At 46.4% G+C, this 24,195-nt stretch overlaps 1 protein-coding gene across 4 annotated transcripts in view; it reads left to right on the top strand.

The window, feature by feature from the left end:
* Window positions 1-24,195, top strand: part of LOC101601843 (carboxyl-terminal PDZ ligand of neuronal nitric oxide synthase protein) — a 303,471-nt gene that overhangs the window by 258,514 nt on the left and 20,762 nt on the right. For all 4 annotated transcript variants that reach the window (XM_045152904.1, XM_045152911.1, XM_045152896.1 and 1 more), the window contains 3 exons: window positions 6,698-6,839; window positions 15,656-15,822; window positions 17,417-17,596. In XM_045152904.1, coding sequence (XP_045008839.1) covers window positions 6,698-6,839; window positions 15,656-15,822; window positions 17,417-17,596 — 489 coding nt within the window. The remainder of the gene's footprint in view (window positions 1-6,697; window positions 6,840-15,655; window positions 15,823-17,416; window positions 17,597-24,195) is intronic.

Here is a 24,195-nt window from a genome sequence, read left to right as displayed (position 1 = left end):
AAGAAAAAATAAAGAAAGCAAAATTCATCTAATCTAAATCTTTCACTTTATAGGTAAAGAAATCAGTACCTTGGGAGGTGAGTTAACCTGTCATAGTCACTGAGAGGGTTCCTGATCTCACTGAGGTTGTAACTTAGCCTTCCCTGCTTTTTTTCCATATATATATATTTTTTTTTTTGAAGTAGGGTCTTTCTGGAATTTACTATGTAGTCTCATTTTGGCTTCAGAACTCACAGTGACCCTCCTGATTGGTCCTGAGCTCTGGGATTGAAGGTGTGAGCCACCACGCCCGACTTCGAAAGTAAATTTTCTGTACAGAGCAATGTTTTGTTGTCCAAACCATTTCCTCCATCTAAGTATACCACAAAACCCATCAAATAATCTGTTGGGCAGAAACCTAACCCATCGATCGTTTCACAGCCGGAGTACCTTGCCTGTGCCTGTACGTGGAAGTGCGAGTGTTGTCGTGCCTCAGCATTGCTACACTGTAGCTTGATATTTTTACCAAGGAAACATTAAACAGTGCAGTAAAGAAACATGACAGTCAGTCCTGTTTCGTTGCGATTCTGTAATGCTTGAGTTCAGGATGAGGACACCGTCCTGTATTTCTGTGAGAGTTCAGGGGAATCATAAACGCTGACTTGTGGAAGTCAGTTCCCTGGGACTCCGATCAGAAGCACTTGGCAGGTCAATCTCCAGCGCCCGGAAGATGGGGAGGTGGGCGTACACAAAGCATGAAGAGAGAGGGCCGTAGACCAGTGAAGAATCTTCCCGGCAAACCAGCCCCCACACATCTTCCTTTTCCTCGTCATTGTCAGCATCATCTTTCTCTTCATCTTCATATGCACCTTGAATTAGGTACTTTTTTCTCTGTTTTTCCTTGCTTTTCTGATGATAAACAGATCTATAAGTTGCAAAGTCAGGCTGTGTCTAGGGAGGTGAAATTCAGATTACTGGCAATAATTGTTAAATCAACTGCAGGATATGACTAGTAAAAGCATTCCGTGTGTGTGTGTGTGTCACCAAAAGACCCCAGAGTTTAGAGAGCCTGAAAACAAAGTGTCACATGGAAAAAGAACAGTAAATAACATTATGTCTGCTTTTTTCTATGGACCAGTGAAGTATGGGGATGGACAATGATTTCCATCTTCCTAAAGCTACCACTGCAGGCTTTTGCCTACTTTGGACTAGACAGCCCATTTTCACTGAGAATACAGTTGATTTTCTTGATTTATTTTTCTTAAATATTTCATTTATTTATTTGAGAGATAGGCAATGGGCACACCAGGGCCTCCAGCCCCTGCAAACAAACTCCAGATGCATGTGCCACCTTGTACATCTGGCTTACATGGGTACTGAGGAATCGAACCTGAGCCCTTAGGCTTCACAGTCAAGTGCCTTAACTGCTAAGCCATCTCTCCAGCCCAATTTTAATTTTTTTAAAAAATTATTTACACAAGAAAGGGGGAGAGAAAATGAGCACACCAGGTCCTCCTGCTGCTGCAAATGAACTCCAGATGCATGCCACTTTGTGCATCTTGCTGTGCATGGGTACTGGGAATATCAAACCCAGGTCATCAGACTTTGCAAGCAAATGCCTTTAACCACTGAGCCATCTCTCTGGTCCTACTATGTCATTTTCATGGTTAGTCCAGCAATCTGTCAAATACTAACACCTACTAGGCACTCAGTTGAAACCATATTAGGCGTACTGAAGAAACTAGGAATTCATCGGATCTCCACTTGGTTTCTGTACTGGGCTGAGAGAAGTCCTGAGGGTTGGGAGAAGCGCTTCTTGTCAGCACGAGTAGGGCGATGGTTTAAAGTAACCCTGTTTGTGACGAGGACGAAGGCCATTCGGTTCTAAGACAGCTTCCTTTCCAGGCCTGTTTTCACAAAATTGCCTGTAATTGGCCCTCTCCTGAGCTTCAGTGCTCTTCATCTGTAGCAGAGAGGTTAGATATTCCTTTCCAGCTTTGAAAACATGAAAGCAGCTGTACCCAGGCTAATCTTGATAACTGAGAGCCCACACATACTTTGGGCTGCTAACAGAAATTGGCTTTTGGACAGGAAGATTTGGTCCATGTGCCACACAGCACTTTCAGGGGCTTATGTAAAGCTAAGCTGGATTTGTACAAAAATCATGTGGTATAATGATACTTCTTTTTTTAATCTAGTAAATTCCAGGGTGGCCAGATCTCTGAGAGCTGGAAAAGGCTGCCTTCTACTTGCTGGTGCTGCTTTGTGCCTGCATGCCTCCAATCGTTAAACCCCCACTTGGATTTCCAAAGGCCATGAGATCTGGACAACTGTTTCCAAGGGACCTAGGAGACATAGGAAACATGTATTCCTGGAAACCTCTGGAAGGAGTTCTTTTTAAATCCTTTCTTTAATCAAGTTAGCCCTCTTGGGAGACCTGGCTTACTATGAAGTCCCACCACATGTGACTCCTTCATTCCAGGGCAGCAGGCAGAACCAGTTTTCTGGCCTAGAAGGATCATCAACCCATGGACAGGAACCTCCTCAGGTCTATCCAGAGAGCAGCTGTGAGAGGGTCAGCTGCTGGCCACCTTCCATGAATGTAATTACTCCATTTGCAAGGTCTTCATATAGAATCTTCTAAAAGGACTTTTCCCTCTTGAAGGAAGGCAAGCCATAAAATAGCAATGGGTTTCTGGACTTAACCACTGGTGAATAGAGCTAGGTGCCATCCAGCCCGTTCTAACCCCCACAGTGATGAAAGGGAAGCAGACTTCTTGTGTGTAGTCATTGCTGAGCAGATAGCCTTCCTTTTCAGGAGCAGAGAGCTCTTCATGATATATGCAACTGTGTCCTTTAATTATAAGTGGAAACAGCCTTCACATCAATGAGGAGTAACGGATCAATTGAAATGAAACCATCTGACACTGTGATTCTAGAAATCTTATTCACCCACTTCCTCCTGCACAGACCCATTGTATTAGTTCAGACCCAAGATGCATTTGGAACAGGAGTTCTATAGATAAATATGGCAGGATGAAGGTGGCCTTATCCCATTTGATGCCAGCATGCAAAAGGAGGAAGTGATTCCTTTAAGTTTTTTATATTTCTGTTACTGCTCATAGATTAATTATCAACAATCCCAGCCTATCCTGAGCTACTCTCCTGCCTTAATTGCCTTTTGGTGCAGTGAAATCAAATTCAGAATATAGTTTCTTCTTGTTTTGTTTTTCTTAGAGTTTTTTTTTTTTTTTTTTATTGGCTAAGTCTCACTATATATGTAGCCTAGGCAGGCCTCAGGCTCCTGATCCTCCTGCCTCAACCTCCCAAGCACTGGGATTACAGGGGTACGGCGCCACTCCTGACAGAGTAAAGCATTGCATGAGCACTGTGGGGTGGGCTGTCATGTATTTTTCCACATAGTGATTCCTTTACATGGTAGGCGAGATGCAGTGAGAGATGCCACTGGTTCATGGATTCTGGAAGCCGGAGAAATGATATGTAGAAAAACTGTGACAAGAGGAAGACATAAGGGCATGGGAGCTGAGGTGGCAAGCATGCCCTTTTCATCATGGAAAAGGCAGGAAAACTAAAGTTGGCACTTTCTCCATTTTCAGAATCAAATAGAGACCAAGGTTAATTAGTGATTTTATCTGGAGTGTCTCCTAAGTAGTTCTCATGAGGGTCCTATATGTGCTATGGCATTGATAGTTCTTGGGTGCAAGATATATTGGCATGGTTTTGCCAGTTACCCATTTTATGTTGAGACTTACCCATCTGATCAGGTTTTTCTAGACATGCCTGTGTTAAGTGGTGTTTGGCGGTAGCAGTGGTCAGAGGAGTGTGTGTGCGTGTGTGTGTGCATGTGTGTGTGTTTTCACTTGTCTTTGCTCTGCTTTGTGCTGTTTGGAGTTCAATCTTGGAAATGCTCGGTGCTGCTCCATGGATAGGGTAGGAGAGGTGATCTCACCTTGACTGCAGCTGTGCCCTGACTCACATCTCAGCTGCCTGAGCGGGGAGCAGAGAATCTGCCAGATAGAAGCTTCCACCTGAACTCGCCAGTGGCCTATTGGTGGCATCTCAGGGCAACAGAGAGGGAGCCAGAGAAAAGCTGGCTCTCGAACTCACCAGTGTCCAATCAGCTGCAGTCCACGAGAACTTGGGGGTCACAGGGGACACAGCCCCAATTACTGATTTTAGCCAGTGAACTGAAATGTAAAATGAAGCAGTATAAATATTCAACATTAAACAAGCCCACTTCCTTGTGACCATTTTGAGCTTATAAATAGTTGTTGGATGTGTGGGTATGTCCCACGCTTTAGTTTTTGATGGAGCTGTCAGAATAAAGCTGGAGCCAGAGTTTAGGATCCTCAGTGCTGACTTCTGAGGCTATCCCACCAGCTTGTGGTACATGAAAAGAGCAAGCCCTCCAGAAAGCCGCTTCCTACCCATTCTATCCTCGTATTTAAATCTGAGCACTTCCTTCCCAAGGTAAGTTTATAAATCTGATCTCTGCCCCAGTCTAACCTCATAGATCAGGGACATGTTTATGGACCTTTAAAACTTTAATATCTTAAAAGCTGGCTAATGGAAGTATCTGTGATTTACAGAGATGGTAGAAGTTGTAGTACATTTTTCTCTGAAAAACTGAGATTTTATAGCAACACATATAGCAGGAGATTTGGAGTTTTCTATATGGCTATTTTAAAGAGGGAAACCAGATCTGTGCTCTGGGAAGGATGCAAATGGGAAAAACTGGCTCAGGCTTTCAAGCATTTCTTCAGAATGAGATTCCTAGGTTAATTTGTATAAGATAAGAAGGTAATAAAATTAAACTCTTAGTATCTATACGTCATTTAGTCGTATCCATATTTGATCTCTAGAACCCCAAATATTTAACTTTTTTGCTTATGTAAAGATTTGGGTGAGAAGAAACTGCAAAAGCCTAAAGAGAAGGGACAGCAGATGTAATGGACACTGGGTGTCTTGGTAAGTGGAAGAAAGCCGCCTGTGAGGCTTAGTGAACTAGAAAGGAGCTTTTCCATCTGGTAGTGAGTAGCCTGCTGTACTTCTCAGAAAGCGAATATGGGGCAGAGCAGCTGAGGAAGCCCGTGGGGCTAACACTGTGCCTAGGAGAGTGTCTGCCTCTCCATGTGAAGACTGAACTTCCTGGAACAGCCTCCGAATCAGGGCTGCATGGCCCGAGAGATGGAGAAGGTTGGCGTATGACTGCCATGGGCTTGTTAGGCACCATGCCGTGGTAGCACGCCTTTCACGTCTTGGGAATAGGAAAGGTGAGGAGTTGTTCCTTAGGACTAATAATGCTGGCTGTTTCTCAGTTTCCTGTGTAGAGAGAGCAGTTAGTTGTCTGTCAGATGCTGCAAACCTGTGCTGTGAGAAGAGACCTCAGTGTGTTCTGTGGGTCCAGGAGGAGGTCAAAGGTAGGCAGAGAGAACAGAGGTTCTGGTCTGCCGTGGGTGATGGGGGCTCTTTAGACTTTACTGTCTACCACTTCACTTGAGGTTCTCATCACCCAGGAATGTCCGGATGTGGCATGTGAGATGCCAGTTAAGAACAACTGTCTCAGAAGCTGGCATAGTAGAACAAGAAAAGAGGTTTTGAACCGTAAGACAGTCACTGCTGCAAGGTGGTTTGAACTAAGGAGTACTAGGGGGAGTAAAAATAGACCAGAATCCAAAATAAGCATGAGATCGACTGGGTGCCTTTTCACATTAACACGAATGCTCTGAAGTCTAGAACTGTGCTTACAGTTCCCTCATTTTCAGGCCTTGAAAAGAAAAAGCTGAAGGCTGGCCATTGGGTTATGTACCCCAGGATACATCTTTGAGACCATGCCCTTGGCCCCTGCCACTGGGTCGGCCTCACGGGCTGCTGGGGTGGCTGAAGACAGTCCGGCAGGCCTCCTTATCCTCTCGTCCTTTCCCACTCACATGGTAGAATCCTGGGAGCCGGGGGATGGGCCTGCTGTCTTCCCGGGCTGCAGACGGAAGAAATAAAATAGCACAATAGCAGGAGGAACCACCGCAGTGATCCAGAACGCCTCTGCCCGACCAGTGCCCTGGGATGTCAGCTCTGTTCTCCTTTAGCACTTCTGTGATTTCGAGTCTTACATCAGACTTTAATCTATTTTGAGTCAATTTCTATGTATACTGTAAAATGAAGGTCTAGTTTCATGCTTCTGCATGTGAATATTTAAGTTTTATAGCATCATTTGTTGGAAAGACTCCCCCCCTCCGTGCATACCTTGGCTTAGAGACCCGAGCACAGGTATACAGTGTCTTGGAGTAAGGCTGGGAAAGACTTGCTTAGTCTCAGCTGGCTGCCAGTGGCATTTCTAGCATGTGGATGCTGGGAGCTCCTGGGAAACCAGACATTTGAAGAAAAAAAAAAAATAGGTCCCTTAGACATTTGATCATGGTTGGGAAAACAGTCTGAAGCATAGAACCGTTTTTGTTACACCTGGGAGGAAAGAACTGGGGCCAAGTCCAGTTCTAAGTAAAGAACTGGTCTGCTTGCCTTTGCCGCCACACGTCTTTCAGGCGGTGGACTGTTTATGATCAGCGGTGGCCTGGGTTTTTCCTTCTCTCACTGCCTGCGTTTCTGACGGCATGCCCATGCACAGCCTCAGCCACCTGGCCCTTCGTGTGTCCTTGCAGAGTCTTTGCATCCTTTGTTCCTTTTCCTTCCTCCTTCCCAGAGCCAAGCTATGAGAATCGTCCGGACGGTGGGGCAGGCCTTTGAGGTCTGCCACAAGCTGAGCCTCCAGCACACACAGCAGAATGCGGATGGCCAGGAAGATGGGGAGAGTGAGAGGAACAGTGATGGCTCAGGGGACCCAGGTAGGTACTGTGGCTGCAGTGGAGATGGGTAGAAAGTGTCCTTTCTCTGAGTGGCTTGTAGGGCACTCCCCCAAGGGCCAGGCTATTAAGTTACCAAAAACAAACAAAAAAACAAAAAACAGCGTTTATATTTCCTGCCTTTTTTAAGGAACATGATTTACTTTTTTCTTTGGGTTTCATGTGCTGTTTTTTTTTTTGTTTTGTTTGCTTTTGAGGCCAGGCCATCCTCAAATTTGAACTCCTGCCTCAGCCTCACATCCAGGGATTATAGGTAGGTGCTGCCACACCTGGCTCTCTCATTTCTTTTGGAAATAGATGCTAACTTAGGAGACCAGGTTCTTCATATCACAGTTCCCCTGCCTCACCCTCCCAGGTACATCAATTAATTTTTATAACAGAAAATTAGAGTTGTTGACATTATTGAGCCAGGAGGAATTTTAAAGGGAATGATTTCTGAAGGTAGAGCTGTTTATGCCACCACATCTGACATCAAAGGAAATTTCAGTGAAAAAGCATCCTCATAAAGCAAATTAGGAATAGTATAAATTTAGTTATCTAAATATTTTGGTTTTCAAACTTCTGTAGTTCCTTTTGTTGTCTCATAAAACCCAGGCTGGCTTTAACCTCACTATGTAATCAAAGATAGCTATGAACTCCTGATTCTCTTGCCTCCACCTCCCAAGTTCTGGCCTTACAGGAATGTACCACCATGCCTAGCATACATTCCATAGTATGTCAATATCCCCAGTTTTAAAATCTCATTAAAAGTCAGGAGCCAAGGATTTCTTTTTTTTAAATCTCTGATATTTAATAGTAAAAAAAAAAATAGTATGGGCAAGTAAAAGAAATTAATATTGTTTATTTTCAATGTGGGAAACCCCAAAATATAATTTAAAATAAAAATAGTGAGAATGACTAGAATTAATACAGAATTCACTTTAAATGACAACATAGATACCTATGGTTTTATATATTTTAATAAAATCCAGCCAGAAATCATAGTGGAAGGAAAATCTATTAAAGTATCAATTTAGCAAAGATAAAATACTTATGACTGAATGCATATATTTCATGTAAAAAAATGGAAATGCATGCCATGCTCTTGAATGGAAAACCTCAGCATCATAAAGATGTGAATTCTCCTTGTGTTAATATGTAAACTTAACATAGTACAAATGCTCTATACATGGATCACACCAAGGGGACATCGTGGTGAGCTATAGCTAGTAAAATGCCCAAAAGAAAATCCAAAATCTCAGTTGTTTGAGTGGATGACATACCTTGGAAGTTGAATGAATTAAGCTTCAACTTAAAAAGTTAGGAAGAGCTGGACAGATGGCTTAGAGGTTAAGGCACTTGCCTGTGAAGCCTAAGGACCCATGTTCCGATCTTTCCAGGTCCCATGTAAGCTAGATGCATAAAAGGTGAGGCAAGCGCAAGGTCACACATTCCCACTGGGTGGCACAAGCATCTGGAATTCAATTGCAGTGGCCCTGGCACACCAATTCTTTCTCTCTCTCTCTCCCTCTCTCTCTCTCCCTCTCTCTCTCTGTCCTCCTCTTCTCTCTCTGTCACTGTCTCTGTCTCTCTCATTCTTCCTTTAAAAAAAAGGTTAGAAAGCATGGCAAGCAGAAGCAAGAAGATCCAGACTTTGAGGCCAGCCTAGGCTACATAGTAAGGCCCTGCCTCAAAAGTACACAAATGAAACAAAACCTAAAATACAAATTTCGAAAACAACAAAATAATTCTTATACTATATCAATGGTAAGCTTGTGAAGTAGCCAAGAGGACAGACTCGTGGCTTGCATGGAATCCTGCAGTGATTGTGCCTGATCATAGACAAGTTCTGTGACTACGCTACATGTTAGTTTCCTCCTGAAAAATAGTACATACCTCACAAAACCATTGTTTTAATAACATGAGATGGTACATGGAAAATTCTAGGCCTAGGGCCATACACATGGATTGCACCAAATGATGTTAGCTATCATTATTTTAATATGAATATATGAAAAAAATTAAAAGGAAGGGTAGAAAAATTTGGAAAAAAAAGTGCAAATGAGTAATGACATAGGTGTGGCTTTCCAAATAGAAAAATGGAAGCAAATGGAAGGGGTAAGTCTACAGATGTTTGAGTCAGCACCTGAACAGGTCAAAACAGAAACAGACCCATATGTGTATGCTAATTTAGTGTAGAATCCCTTTAAAGAACACTATGGGAATGCCTATGAAATTTGAAAATCCCCATGCCTTTTGAAATCAAAATTATCCTCATATTATTTCTAAGAATGGATCCTAAAGATAGACCAATACATGTGTGAAATAATTCATATAGTGTAAGATTACATAAGTAAAGAATCAGTTACACAACCAAAGAATTAAAAATGGCAAGAGGTAACTTTATGTAAATTATAGAACCAATAATGGAATATTGCAGTCACCAAGAAGAATGAGTCAGTTATCTATGAACTGATATAAAGCCATCTTTCAGACATTTTGTTCATTTAATATGCATTTGATATGCTGTGCTATTATTTTGTTATAGTTGCATCAGTATAAATCTGTGTAGACATATAGACATGTCTGTATATACATGTGTGCACTTACATATTTACCATGCGTAGAGCATCTCCAGCATAATACACAAGAGAGTGTCAACTGGTTGATTCTGGGAAAAGGAGCTGGGTGGCTGATGTGGCAGGAAGATTTACTTCCTACTATGCTTATATAACTTCTCTACTCTGAGCCTATGTCAGCCATAACTCTAGGAAACCTGACATTTCTTCTACTGTTCAGTTTCCGTGTGACCACAGGGAATCACTGTATGTCTGTCTACACTCACTCATTTGTGATAACTGATAACTTTCTGACTAATGCAAGCATCTCAGTGATCTTGACTAACAAGGTTGGTCACTCATAGCCCCATTGAACCACTTATGGCTATAGCAGGCCCTAATACTAATACATACTTTTAAAACTTTCCGTCTTTATGCCTGCATGATAGTGCATGCCTGTAATCCCAGCATTTGAGAGGTGAGGCTAGAAGGATGAGGAGTTCAAGGTTATATAGCAAGTTTGAGGCCAGCTTGGGCAATATGAGATCTTGTCTCAAAAAGCCAGCAAAAGGGCTGGAGAGATGGCCTAGCGATTAAGCGCTTGCCTGTGAAGCCTAAGGACCCCAGTTCGAGGCTCGGTTTCCCCAGGTCCCACGTTAGCCAGATGCACAAGGGGGCGCATGCGTCTGGAGTTCGTTTGCAGAGGCTGGAAGCCCTGGCGCGCCCATTCTCTCTCTCCCTCTATCTGTCTTTCTCTCTGTGTCTGTCGCTCTCAAATAAATAAATAAATAATTAAAAAAAAATAAATAAATAAAACCCACATTTTAAACCAAAAAAAAAAAAAAAAGCCAGCAAAAAAAGTTTTTACCTCTGGGCTCTAAAATGAGAGATCAGAGTTACAGGTAAATCCTGACAAATATTTAACAGCCCTGTGTTGGTTAAGTAGTCGAGAGCACAATGGTGACAGTTCCTGGCATCAGTTGGAGGCTGTATGGAAATGATCACATTGCTCAAGGAGCAGAAGTCACCTGCTCACGTCTGCACTGGAAGGTCCCACAGACCACTCTGACTGTGGAGACTGATGTTTGCCTGGCAATCACCTTCTCTGGGGAGTCCCTGCTCCCCTGTAGGGTAGGGGGCAGCCGCCCAATGCCTCTTAAACCCACTCACACTGGCAGCTGGTCTGCACATACAAAGAAAGTCTAGCCAGAAAGGAGAGGACGGAGAATCTGGGGAAGCCGCTCACTCCTGGAGTGGAAAGAGCTGGCGCAGAGGGGAGCATTGAACACAGCTGTTGTCGCAGACTCCCCAGTGCTGTCTGGGAGGAACGCCACACGCGCGGTTCTCTTCCGGAGCCCACCCACGCCGGCCTGACCTCTCTGGCCGGTAGCTGCAGGATGGATTCTGACGAGATACTCGGGAGCCAGAGCAAGTTGCCCTGAGAAGCCAGTGTTACTTCCTTGGGGTAGGAGCCGCTCTGTCCTTTCACCTCCAGCCTTGCGGCCATCTGCGGGGTAGGTTGATGTGCTTTCCCGGGATGTTATAGGGAATTCTCTCTGTGGAGTCTATGGGATTTGAAAAAGAATGACTTCCTCTTCTTTTCTTCAGTCTCACTTCCCCCTAATTCTTCCCATATACCTTGAACTCCTTCTAGCCCTGGGTATATCATGTGCTTTCCAGCCATTAACACCGTGCCCCTCTCTCAGGGTCCTCCATACCTCCGTGCAGGCACCCTACTCGTCCTCTACTCCCAACATCTTGTCTTGGGGAAGCCTGGCTCCAGCACCCACCCTCCCATTCTCTTCCCTTCCCTTCCCTTCCCTTTCCAGAAATACCTTTTTTTTTTTCCGTGTTCTTATCACTCCTGGATGCTGCTGCTGACATTAACATTTAGCTGTCTGTGAACCAGGCAAAGAACGTCCTTACCCGTGTGAGCCCTGGGGCATCATAGAGATGGGCTAGCACAACAGATACTTGTTGACCAAACTGGCAGACACAGTCAGTCAGTGCAGCCAAGGACGGCATGCGTTCTAGTCCTGTCAGGAAGCACCATAACATGCTTACTCGGTGCCAAGGTGAGTGTGGAGATAGAGCAGGGGTCCCAACAGCAATGACTTCTACGCTGCTTTCTTGATGAGGAATGATGACACTTGGTCTGGGGGAGTTAGTAGAACTGAGTCAGTAAACCACTGTGTGATCTTGGAAGACTGAACAGTGTTGCTGGGAAGGCGGTGACTACATAAGGACCACCATGGTTATACTTTAGACAGTCGGCATGGAAGGAATGGGACCCCTCCTACAGCAAGTAGCGCTGCCTACGTAGAGAGGTCTGGATTCATCTTCAGAAAGTCTGTCAGATCCAGCATAGCTTTTCAAAGTTTAAGATGTCAAACGAGAAAGTGCCTCTTCTCATCGCCAATCAAGCCTGGGTCGGTGTGCTGTAAACAACATTGGCTCCTCTGCATGGGAAGTGAGGCACCTACTGGTGTAGATGAGGATGTGGCTTTGAAGTGGTGGAGTGGGTGTGTAAAATACATGAATAGCACATATACATTCATATTACTCTGTATAGTGTATATATGCAAACACACACACGCACACACGTTGAGATTTAAAGAATTAGTTCACATGACTGGAAGCTGGGGAAATCACACATTTGCAAGATAAGGTCGGCAGACTTGGACACCCAGAGAAGTTTTAGAAAATCGGAATGTGAGTGCCGTGTGCTGGAAGGAATCCCTTCTTCACCCTAGGTTCTGAGTCCTTGCTCTATACAAGCCTCCAGCGGATCAGATGAGCCTGTCCAAATATGGAGAACAATCTGCTAGACTCAGGTCTGCTGGTCTAAAAACAGACCTTCACAGCAACCTCTAGACAGATGTTAGACTAGATGCCTGCATTCTGAGTAGTCTGGCCGATTGGCTCATAGCTGGCCATCACAGAAGCAAGGAGGCAATGTGGCTTGATGAGAGGCCACTAGAGCAGTGCTGGGTGATGGGGACTTGCCTCATGACCCGTCCCCCCCCCCCCAGCCAATTACAAAGGAATCCTCAGCAAATTTGATTTTTGCTCTGGATACAGGTTCGTGTGTGTTGGGTATGAGAAAATGCAATAATTGAGTCAGTGCCGGGCATACAAAATATTCTTAGGAAGTGCTAGGGGCTGAGTATAGAACTCAGGGCCTCATTGTGCAGTGAGGGGAGTGGAGAAGGAGGGCTCTGAAGTTGGCGAGAGCTGAGTGATTGATAGGGTACCATCTCATAGCCTTTAGCTCCAGGACAGTGAAGCGGAGCATATTGGGAGTATCAGCACTTGGTACCTGTCAGGCCTTGCCACCTTGTGCATCTGGCTTACATGGGTACTGAGGAATTGAACCTAGGTCCTTAGGCTTTGCAGGCAAGCACTTTAACCATAAGCCATTTCTTCAGCCCCTGACTCACTTTTTTATTGTTTACAAACTGCTGGGAACATACCTCCTTGCTCCAGAAGTATTAGTTGACATTAGGATTCTTCTCTGTAGTAGAGCACCTTCAGGGTCAAGAGGAGAAATGTAGTTTTGTGTTTTTTCTTTTTCTAACTAGGATTCTTTGGGAGCTTTTCATCAGAATCCAGCCTTTATCTCTCCAAAGGAGCCATCCTGTGATAGGCCCTTGGCTGTGCAGAGACAACATGTTCACTCCTGGGATTGCAAAGTCAAGTGCTGCAGGCTGGAGGCTGCTTTGATGTCTTGTCAGTCCTTCCTCTTCTGGAATGCAGCAGGACTTTTAATGATCTTAATTCACTCTCACTCTGCATGTCTCCTCTCTCCTTGCCCTGTCTTTCCTTCACCCTCCTTTCTACTCTCCCTTATGCTGGGGGAGACTTATCTTTTGAGTCTTTTGGCAGCAGTAGTCCTTGGCTCTCCCTAGGGAGGGCTCTGAGTCCGGTGAAGCTGCAGGCTGCCATCCTATTTGCCTGTTTGTGCCTCTAGCATCTCAGTGACTCCTCCTGGAGAGGGTTTCCTGGGAGAGATCCTGTTTCCTTGGAGGCGTGCCTCCTCCCACGCGCATCAACCATCCGGCATGTGTGCAGACTTGAGTATTTCAGAATAGCTTCTTAAAAATAAAGCTCGTTTAAAAACACAAAAACTGGGCACAGTGATGCATGCCTTTAACCCTAGCATTCAGGAGACTCTTGAGGATTGGTGTGAGCCTGAGACCAGCCTGCACTTTATAGCAGAGAATCATGCTAGCCAGGGCTATATAGCAAAAATCCTTCCTCCAAAAAAAAAAAAAAAAAAAAAAAAACTCAGTGGATAATGAAGATGTGGCACATTTATACAATGGAGTTCTACTCAGCAGTAAAGAAAAATGAAGTTATGAAATTTGCAGAAAAATGGATGGACCTGGAAAGGATTATACTAAGTGAGGTAACCCAGGCCCAGAAAGCCAAGCGCCACTTGTTCTCTCTCATATGTGGGTCCTAGCTACAGATGATTGGGCTTCTGCGTGAGAATGAAAATACTTAGTAGCAGAGGCCAGTAAGTTAAGAAGGAGACATAAAGGGAAGAGAAAGGAAGGGAGGAGGGTACTTAATAGGTTGATATTGTATGTATGTACGTACAATGATTGTAATGGGGAGGTAATATGATGGAGAATGGAATTTCAAATGGGAAAGTGTGGGGGTGGAGAGGGAGGGAATTATCATGGGATATATTTTATAATCATGAAAAATGTTAATAAAAATTAAAAAATTAAAAATAAATTAAAAATAAAAAAAACTAGTATTCACAAAAAAACTCAGAATAAATAATACTTACAGGTATTATTTATCGTCATACATATATACATCATATTGTTAAACTAGGGTCTCACTCTAGCCCAGGCTGACCTGGAACTCACTGTGTAGTCTCAGGGTAGCCTAGAACTCGCAGAGATCCTCCTACCTCTGCCTCTCCAGTGCTGGAATTAAAGGCGTGCACCACCATACCTGTCTTGAGATAATGATTTTTAAATCGCCACATTTTATTCGAATATCATAGGGATGTGAGGGAGGGAAGGGGCCGAGGAAAGGGAGTGGGAAGAGGGGAGCTCATGTAAATGACCATGGGCCTTGTATTCAAAAAATGTGACAAGGTGTAAAAAAGTGTGCACTTCCAAGGAAATTAAAAAAGTAAAAACAGTAAGTAAAAAAAAAAAAGTCCCTGCCCACTCTGGCAGGTGGGTGGGAGAGAGATAATCTTACCGGTGTGACGATCCAGGCATGGAGTGGTGTGTAGCTCAAGGGCCAGGGAGGAGAAGCCTTCTCCTGGGCCCAAACTAAATACATTTTAGAGTCCACACTCAGGAAGAGGTGGGCACACACACCCGCACCAGGTACCCCAGCCAATAGGCTGGCACTCAGAGGAGCTCACCCACACTCAGGCAGGATCTGATTGGCTGAGTTGAGTCCTGCGACTAAAGCAATCAGAGCCAGCCGAGATAGGCGAGGCTAGATGGAGATAACAGGCATGGCAAGGGTCCCTCAAGTCAAAGTGGCTAAAGTAGCTTCTCTTTGCGTGTGTGCTTGGCAAGAGTACTTACAATATGCCCTCAGCAAAAACCGTGAGCACGTTATTAATAACCTGTGTCCTCTCATTGCTTAGATCTCCAGCCTGTTCATCCTACATACCTGTACCCCCACCCATGGGCAGTTTATTCTGTATATTTTTTTAATTTTTTGTTTGGGTTTTTTGAAGTAGGGTCTCACTCTTGCCCAGGCTGACCTGGAACTCATTTTGAAGTCCCAGTCTGGCCTTGAACTCACAGAGCACACGGAAGCCAGAGAACCACCTCCACTGCCGTGCCTTATAAACACTGTCCACCTCTTTTGAAATGGTGGCTCGTTGTCCTGGGACTCACTCGTCTCTTACGTTAGACTGGCTGGTCAGTGAGCCCCAGGGATCTGCCTGTCTCAACCCCCCCATTGCTGAGATTATAGGCGTACTTTGCCATGCCTGGCATTTTTACGTGAGTTCTAGGGGTTGAACTCATGTCTTCGTGTTTGCAAGGCAAGTGCACATTACCAATTGAACTGTCTCTTCAGCCCCAAATTTGAAGACGATACTACTGGGAACATATTATTGGCTAGGAGAGGTACTTTTAGGACAGCTGAGGGAAAAGATGTGTGAAATGTTAAGAAGGCTGTGGTGTGTATAGGCTCGACATAATGCAAAGCCAAAGTGTTAGGTAAGGAGGGAGAACATTCTTGATGTCACCATTTCCTTCCCTGTTGTCCCTGCAGGCCGTCAGCTCACTGGAGCAGAAAGGGCCTCCACGGCCACCGCAGAAGAAACGGACATCGATGCCGTGGAGGTCCCACTTCCTGGGAATGACGTCCTGGAGTTCAGCCGAGGTGTGACTGACCTGGATGCTGTAGGAAAGGAAGGAGGCTCCCACACAGACTCCAAGGTAGACCTAGCCAAGTGACGTGCGTTTGTGGTCCTGATGCCTCTGGGATGACTTGTCATAGCTTCAGCCTCAGGCCCTCAGAGTTGCCTCCTAACTCTTGCTTCATTCAGTGTGAGGTCCTCGGTGGCACGGCGGCGGTGTTGGGGCATGTTTCCTTGCCTGTCACAAGGCCCTGACCTCCGCAGATCGAGCTCCACGTGACAGTGTAGGTGCAGTGTGTGTCAGGGTGATGCGGAGTGCATTTCTGAGGGACGTCACTCTCACAGTCCGTCCACGTTTTATTCCTGCTCCCTGGACGGCAGCATCCTGTGATATTTGTGCGAGGCTCATCCTGGCAGGCCCACGTGATACACACAACCGCACGGTCAGCTAACGGAGCCAGTCCATTTGAGGCCCTCTGCCTTCTCCAGGGGTTGGGAGCCTTTAATACTCCCACATAACAGCACTGTTGAGCCAGGAAACCAGCTACTGCACTGGCCTTGGACCACAGAGAAAATCTTGTCTTGACACCTCCGTACCATCAGTGATTGATGGGATGGGAGACGGGCAGCTGGCAATGACCCATCTCTTCTTACCCACTTCCAGTGATACCCATTGCTGAGTTATTAGGGGTTCTAGACCTAGAAGAGCCTTCATGTGTCGCTGCAGCTGCCCGTCACTCCTGTATGTGAGCGGGAGGGAAACCAGCCTATATTCCACAGGGGGATGACCAAGGCCTCGAGTAGTTCCTAGTATGATCCAGATAAAAAAAAAAAGCAGCCACAGAGCCTGCGACACATTCAGACCTGAAGACAACCAAACTAAGAAACTGAAAACCAGGAGGGGTGGTTACTGGCCCTTCCCTTGGGTTCCCGGGTGTCACTGTATCCCGGTACTTCTTCCTCATCCTTCACCTCAGTTTAGGCCAGCTCGTGTCATCTGAAGGGCAGCACCTCATGCTTCCTTTGGTTCCAAGTCAGATCAACAGCCTCGGACCCTGGATGTGTTCCTCCTGCATGTCCGCAAAAGGATCTGCAGAGTCACCAGAAACAGAATATGTCTCCCTGACACTCTTGAGTTGTGGGAACCATGTGTGTGAAAGGGTCTAATAGGAGGAAGAGGCAGAAACTGCGGTCCTCTAATATAGTCTCTCCGGGTCATTTGTTTGAATGTCTACACGCGCTTCCCTACTGGCTCTCACTCAGGAGAGATGGTATGGGAAGATACATCTCGGACCCAAGCAGGGATTCCTGAGGACAGTGGGGGGAAGGGCTGAGGCGCCTCCCTCCTGTTCTCCTGCTGGTATGGTAGGTAGCTGTGCAGGCAAGTCCAGAACCTTGAATAGGTCAACCACAGGCTGCAGTTGGAGTAGAAGTAAGAGATGAGGCACTATCGTCTGCCTGGTCCCATCAGTCAGTAATGTAATGGAGGAGTCGAGGTATGCTTTTCTGACTATATGGTGCAAGCCTCAGGCAGCGACAGCATTTCCTCCCTGTACCCCAGGCCAGGCTAGTTGAGATGCAGCATCTCTGGCTTATGAGTTTCATGTCCATGTCATGAATGTGACAGCGAGAATGAGGCCCATGTGCCACATTTTGTCTTCTTTCCTCCTCAGGTCTCACCCCACCCTCAGGAGCACATGCTGACAGCCTCGCCCCGCATGCTGCTTCCCTCTTCTTCTTCAAAGACACCAGGCCTGGGCACCGGGACCCCGCTGTCCACCCACCACCAGATGCAGCTTCTCCAGCAGCTCCTCCAGCAGCAGCAGCAGCAGACGCAAGTGGCTGTGGCCCAGGTTCTCCTCAGCCTCCTCCCTACTTCACAGGCTCCACTCTCATGGGCTTGACGTGCCTTCCCTAGCAAGGGGCGCAGGGCAGGGTTAAAACCTAGGGAGCTAGAAGGAACTGCTCATGCTATTGGATCATTGCTTGTTGGGAATTGGGGCAGTAAGGGGAGGGGAAAGGCTGGGGTGCAGTTGAAATGGAAAGGTGTTGGTTCCCCGCGTGTCCTCCCTGCTCTGAGTTGGGCTTGGCTGGCTTGGCTGGATGTTGTTGGATAATGACTTGAACTCACCAAGGAAAGAGACATGCACAATTCCACCCTTGCTCTCCTATCTTGTTTCCCAGTGTTTGGGGGTGGGAAGGAGTACCTTTGAAGTTAGAACAGTTATGACTCTAAAGATATTACCAGTCTGAAAACAGCTGAAAGTATGTCAACATCCTTGCAGAGACTTCTGCCCCTGCATCCCAAACTCTTGCCTGTGCCAGATTTCCAAGCATCTATTAGTGATCTACTTATTCCAGAAAGTGTTTGATTTGAAATTTGTTATTAGGTTATTAAATTTACAGGATTTCAGGTCGATTATCTGAGTTATGATGAGAAGAATTGGCCTGCCTCTCAGGATCCAGGTGGAGCTGTGCCCTGAAGGCTTGTTGGGCTGTGGCTTTGCAAGGAGAGGGCAAGCTCACTGTCTTCACTGCTTTCAATGGAACTCAAGTCAGGGAATGGTGATGACATTCATTCATTCCATATAAAGGCTGAATCCCGAGGCCAGAGTCAGACAGGGACAGGGCCTGAGTGAGTGGGTGAAGATAACTAGGAAGAAGGACAGTCAGGTTCCAGGAGAGTTGATGAGAGGATTGGAAGGTAGTTGTGTGCATCTTCATTCTAAATCTGTTTGGCCGAGTTGGCTGCTTGGGTTTTCTGCATTCTACAGTGCAGACTTGTTTCTCCAGGGAGAACTTATCAATCCTTCTTGTATCTTCTTCCCTGGCTCCTGGGTGGACTGAGTCCTCCAGGCAGAGTGGACGTTTCCTCAGTACACCTCCAGGAAGCTTCCTGTAGCCTAGCCATAGCGTGATCTGCTGTGACCCTTCTTGTAACTCAGCCTCGATGACTCTGCCTATGGCACCTATCTTGTGGGTAACTTTGGCTTCATGTTTCAGGAGAGTTGAATCAGTGGAACACTGCTCCCAGTGTGCTGGAGCATTTGGAAAAGTTCTGACCGTGAAGCCAAAGGATATGTGTGGGGCTACTGGCAGGATTGGTAGGTGTCTCCGAAACTGGAAGAGAAGAGGGAATGCCACTGATAGCTTCTCACCTTTGGAGAAAACAGTGCTTCTCTGACAGAAGACTCCACCTCCTCTGGGCACCGCTAGCATGGTAGTCGGAGACTCCCCTCCTCCCCATCTTGAGGGGTGACAGGAGCACAAAGCCTGAGCATAGCCCATCTCGAGGCTTAGAATTTCCAAGTTTCCCACTGAATTCAGATCTATTCTCCAAGCAATTCTTTCTGCAAATCAATTGCCAAGTAATCATTATTTATCTGAGTAGATTTGATGCATATGCATGGTGTTATGTTATCAGAAAGACACTTGAATTTGAAGCCATAGCTAAGTACTGAAGAGAAACTATGTGCAAGTGTCTGATCCACACACAGTGGTTGTGGAGGTTGAAGGAAGCACTCAGTCTGCAAAGCATTAAGACCTACAACTTACCACAGATTATCCCAGTCAGGACAAAGCTTAAAAGTGGTTTGTCTGGCATAGAGCCAGACATCTGTCTTAACAAAGCATCCCTGTCACACCATACTTCAGTTGCCTCTCTCCGAGAAGACCGTGATTTGCTTCATGTACCCCCCAACCCTGTCTGAGTTCCATCCACTTCTCCAGCCTGGGAAACCCAAGCCTCCCATTTATTCTGAATCTGTAGGATTGTGCTGCAGTGCCCTGTTGACTCCGTTCAAGGAGTGACATGTTGAAAAGCCACCATAGAGCATTCGTGCCTTGTCTTGGCACAGTGACTTTGGATAGAATGGTAGACTCGGGGCTCTTCAGATAAAACTCACCTTGGGGTCAAGAGAAGGCTTCTTGAACACATTCCTCTACCCATCCCCACTGGTCAGGCTCTGGTCACCTTTCTTCTGGCTGTACCTTGTACTTACTGCCCAGGAACACAACAGGGTGCCGTTGTACATCGGCTGATCCTCCACTCCCTGGTCCTGCCAGTGGAGCAGTCCTCAGCCAGCCCCTGCAAACTCTTTGTTGCTGTCTCTGTGGGATTTGATCCAAGGGCCTTTTATTAGTATCTACATCCTTAGCAAAAACAATTACGGAGGCCGGGTGGGTGGGTAATGATAGGTCACTGTAGAGTCTTGCGCACATCTGAATGAGCCAAGTGCGGCTTGCTTGTTTCCTCTGCATGAACAAGACTGGTTCAGTCTCCGGCAGGAGGCCAGAGTTCACTTGTCCTGCCAGATTCTATTGCTAACAGACTGACAGGTTTCTGTCTTTCTTCACTAAACTACCAGCAGCCCCTAGAATCTCAGTGAGTAAAACTGTGACCCAGCATTTCAGGTGGGGACACAGTTTTCCTTTCTCTATGAGCTTCCAAGCCAACCTGTGTTGCTTCTGAATAAACATCTAGGGGTCAATCCCCAGTTTCTCGAAGATAGGTGTGCTCTTTCTTAGAGTTACTTGTTGCATCGTTAATGTCATGTACCTTGCCCCACTTGCTCTCATAGGCCAGTCTGGTCATGCTCTTGTCATTAGGACCAGACTCAAGTATCTTTTGCAGTGTTGTGATTTTCACTAAGACCTCAAGATGTCTCCCAGCTGTACCTCAGTTTGTTCAGAGTTGGCCTTGACCAAGCCCTGCTCTGGCCTTAAAGATAACAGAGGCAAAGATGGTGTTAGCCATCTCCTAAGTATTTCCAGGTCATTCTTGACATGTAAATAGTGAATTACTGCGTCCCCTAGCCCAGCATGACGCTCACCTGGCTGCACTAGCTTCCTGCTTTAACATGAACTACAAGTTCAAGGGTGTGAATATAATTCTAGCCACACTGTACGTCATACATGGGATGGAGCTGGTGCCTGCATGGCTGTGTGCTGGGCCTGCTTAGCTCCAGCACTGAGCTGGGCGCTGTGGCTGGCTGACAGCAGTTAAGTAGGCCAAAGCCATTCACAATGTGCCAATCGCTGGCTTAGTTCATGGGGAAATGTTTGTGCAACCAGTCTTGCTATTTAAAGACTTTTCTACCTGCTGCCACTTCTGCTTGTTTAAGGACAAATAATTGGTTATTTATGCTTTGCGATCGTGTGTGCTATAGTTAGAGAACTAGTGCTGGAAATGCTCTGCATCCTGTCCCAGGCCCTAGATGTAGCATCTGTTCTTGTGGCTTCTCCAAGTCCCTTGCACCCCACCCAAATCCCAGTTGTATGCATGCCGAGACAGCGCTGCCTGCCTCTGCTTGTGTCTGGTCTGGGGAGGGGCAAGTCGCTCTGGTCTCTCCACTGCCATTTCCATGTGCCTCCCGCTCCCTAACTTCAGCCTGGCCCTGCCCCCACTTCTGACGGAGGAGCTGGAGTCCAGGCAAGTAGGCTGGAAAGTGAGTGGGGCCCTGGGCTGATGTGGCTGGGTGGGTTGAGGGTGGGGATCAGAGCTCGGGGAAAGAGTTTCAGAGCTGGTGGGTGCAGGGTTAGTGTGTTGTGCCGAGTGTGGCCTTAGTGTGTCACATCCCTGTGTCCCTGCCTCTGACTTAGTCTGTAAGTGGTGTAGGCATTGGCAAAGTGACACAGCCTGGAAGGGAGACTCTAGCATGTGTTTTTTCAGAATGTGATCAGTTCTAGGAAGCGTTTAATTCTTTGAAGGGAAGGTGTGTTGAAGATAAACGACCCTCCGTGTGCTTGCGTGGGTGGCGGGAGGGAGGTGCCTTCTGCTCCTGTGAACAGGAAACAAAGCCGGCAGAGCCTGGACAAGGCAGAAGCTAATGCTGCCTCATTTCAGTGCTTCAAGTTCGAATCCTTATAGACCACTTCAGAGTTCAAACAAGTCCAGGCTACCTTGTCCTCGCGTGGCCTGATTTGCTGCCACAGGTGAGGGTTGAGTCTCATGCGGATGCCACCCTTGATAGCTGGGGAAGAGCTCGTCCGTGCCGCTTTAGGTGGCACGGCTCTGTTCGCAGAGGTAACGTTCACATTTCGTCTGGCTCAGGGAGCGCTGCCCCTCTGTGGCATTTGCTCTCGGTATTTAGTGCCCGTGGGTCTGTGCTGGAAGTGTTGAATTCAAGGTGGTCTTCAGGGTGTTGGTGGCACTCCGAATCCTCCCGCTTCCCCCTTGGCTTGTGTAAGAAGCCGCTGCTGCTTTGGTCCTCATCCTGTCGCCCAGATGTCTAAATGGAGAACTGAGGACATTTTTCCGTGAGCTTTCAGCACATGGCTCCTCCTTGCTGTTGGCCACTGTGTCTACCTGAGTGCGAATTAATTGTTAGAGCCCCTAGCCAGACCTCTCAGATGAAAGATGGAGAAAGTGAGGGCCCCAGGGAAGTGAATTATCTCTAGTTGCCTTGGGAGTAAACAACAGACAGAGTCCAGCAGCCCAGCTCCCGGCCCAGGGCTTCTGAATGGCCTGTTCTGCTGGGACATTCAGACCAGGATGCCAGCACCTGTGTGACCAGCAGGTCCATCACAGTAGATGCTAATTAGTGATGTGCAAGCTTCCACTTCCTCTGTTTATCCACTGAACAACTCTGTTACACATTTCTAGCCTTTGTTTGGTTCCAAAGAAAATAGAAAGTGAATCGTTAACATATCTAGCTGCTTAGTAGATTTTTTCAATACTCTTAGCTTAGACATGTAACAGTACTGGCAGGTGGAAGGTTGAGCCTGCCTTTCCTCTGGGGTCTTCCCACAGCAGTTCCCCATTCCTTAGAACCAATAAGAATTATAGCACTTCCAGGTAAAATTTCTCCATGACTTAGTGTCCAAGGCAGATAAAGATTTGATACCCTCCGAAAACCAGATGCCCAGATGAAAATGTCACTGATCATTCTTTTCTCCAATATCTCCAAATATCTCCTGTTTATATGAAACAGTATATGAGGCTGATATCTTGACCAAGATATTAATCTGTCCTTGGCAGTTCTCTCTGGAGGACAGATTTACTTGAGATTCCTTAGGCATCGTCCTCCTGGGGGATGGATGGGCCCTACCTGGAGAAGCACTAATGTAAAGTGGCAACTAATCCCCTTAGTGACTCTGCTCAGTTTGAAGCAGAGCCAAGCACAAGGTCAGATCTTCAGATGTGGGCAGAGGGGAAGCAGCACTGTGTCTGAGTATGATTTTCTTAGTACTAGCTCCTAAGAAGGAGATATGGGGGCTGACAGGGCCTCAGCAAGAGTGTGTCTTTAAGTCCTAAAAAATGAGAATCTCTGAAGCATGCTGCTGTTCTAAAACCTAGAGTGTTTGTTGTCTGAGAAAGAGAATCAACTGTGACTTCTCCCCTCCATCTTTCTCCTCCACCTCACGTCCTACCTATGCTGCTAGCCCTTTCTTTGTCCACATCTTGGTTTTAGTCCAGGAAAACCCTCTTCTCTGCAAGCTCAGGATCCTTGTGAAACCCCTCTCAGAGGCTCCTCATACACTTCCTAGCACCAGAATCACGTATGGGTGAACATTGACCTCATAACTCAGTTTCTTCATGCCAGAGACCTGGTATAATTGCCTCACTTCCTCCCATGGAGTCTTGTCTCCACATGAGGATAGCACACTATGAATAGATGTGTAAACACCACTCGCCCAGAGCTTGCTGAGTGTGCCACTGCTGCTTCCCCACCGTGAGGAAGTGTGAACAGACGAAGTGTACTCAGCCTTTTTGGGCTGTCAGAGGAGCCCTGTTAGGAGTCACTCAGTGTTTCAGTTACTGTCTCGTTGATGGGATGGCACAGAGCACATGACCAGGAGTAGTTTGTGGGAGGAAAGGGTTTATTTTTTCTTACAGACTCGAGGGGAAACTCTATGATAGCAGGGAAAACCTGGCATAAGCTGAGGCTGAACATCACCTCCTGACCAACATCAGGTGGCCAACAGTAGCAGGAGAGAGTGCCAAACACTGGCAAGGGGAAGCTAGCTAGTGTTTGGCAGCCCACCCCCAAGAGCATCCTTTCTCCCGGAAGCCTCCAGTTCCCAAATTGCCACCAGCCGGGGACCTAACATTCAGAACCCATGAGTTTATGGGGGACACCTAAATCAAACCACCACATTCAGCAAATATTTCACCCCCTTCAGAAAGGGTTCACAGGCCTTTGGGCCTTAATAGGGAGTAAGAAGGTAGTAGGTAGAGAAGTTAGCACCCTAGACATAAGAAAGCACACTGTACTGCAACCAGCTTGTTAACTTGGAAATGCCACTTCTTCCTGTGTCTCAGGTCAGTTGGGGGGATTACATGGGAGATTGTTATTGATGCCCTGTTAGATAGTGTATCAGTTGCTTTATCTTTTAATTTGTTTTTGAGGTAGTGTCTCACTCTATAGCCCTGGCTGGCCTGAAACTCACTATGTAGAACAGGCAGGCCTCAAACTGGCAGCAGTCCTCCTGCCCCTGCTTCCTGAGTGTT

This window comes from Jaculus jaculus, chromosome 1 (genome assembly GCF_020740685.1).
Source record: "Jaculus jaculus isolate mJacJac1 chromosome 1, mJacJac1.mat.Y.cur, whole genome shotgun sequence".
NCBI classification, from domain to species: domain Eukaryota; kingdom Metazoa; phylum Chordata; class Mammalia; order Rodentia; family Dipodidae; genus Jaculus; species Jaculus jaculus.
The sequence above is the reverse complement of the archived record's forward strand: the minus strand, read 5'-3'. Positions and strand labels throughout refer to the sequence as shown.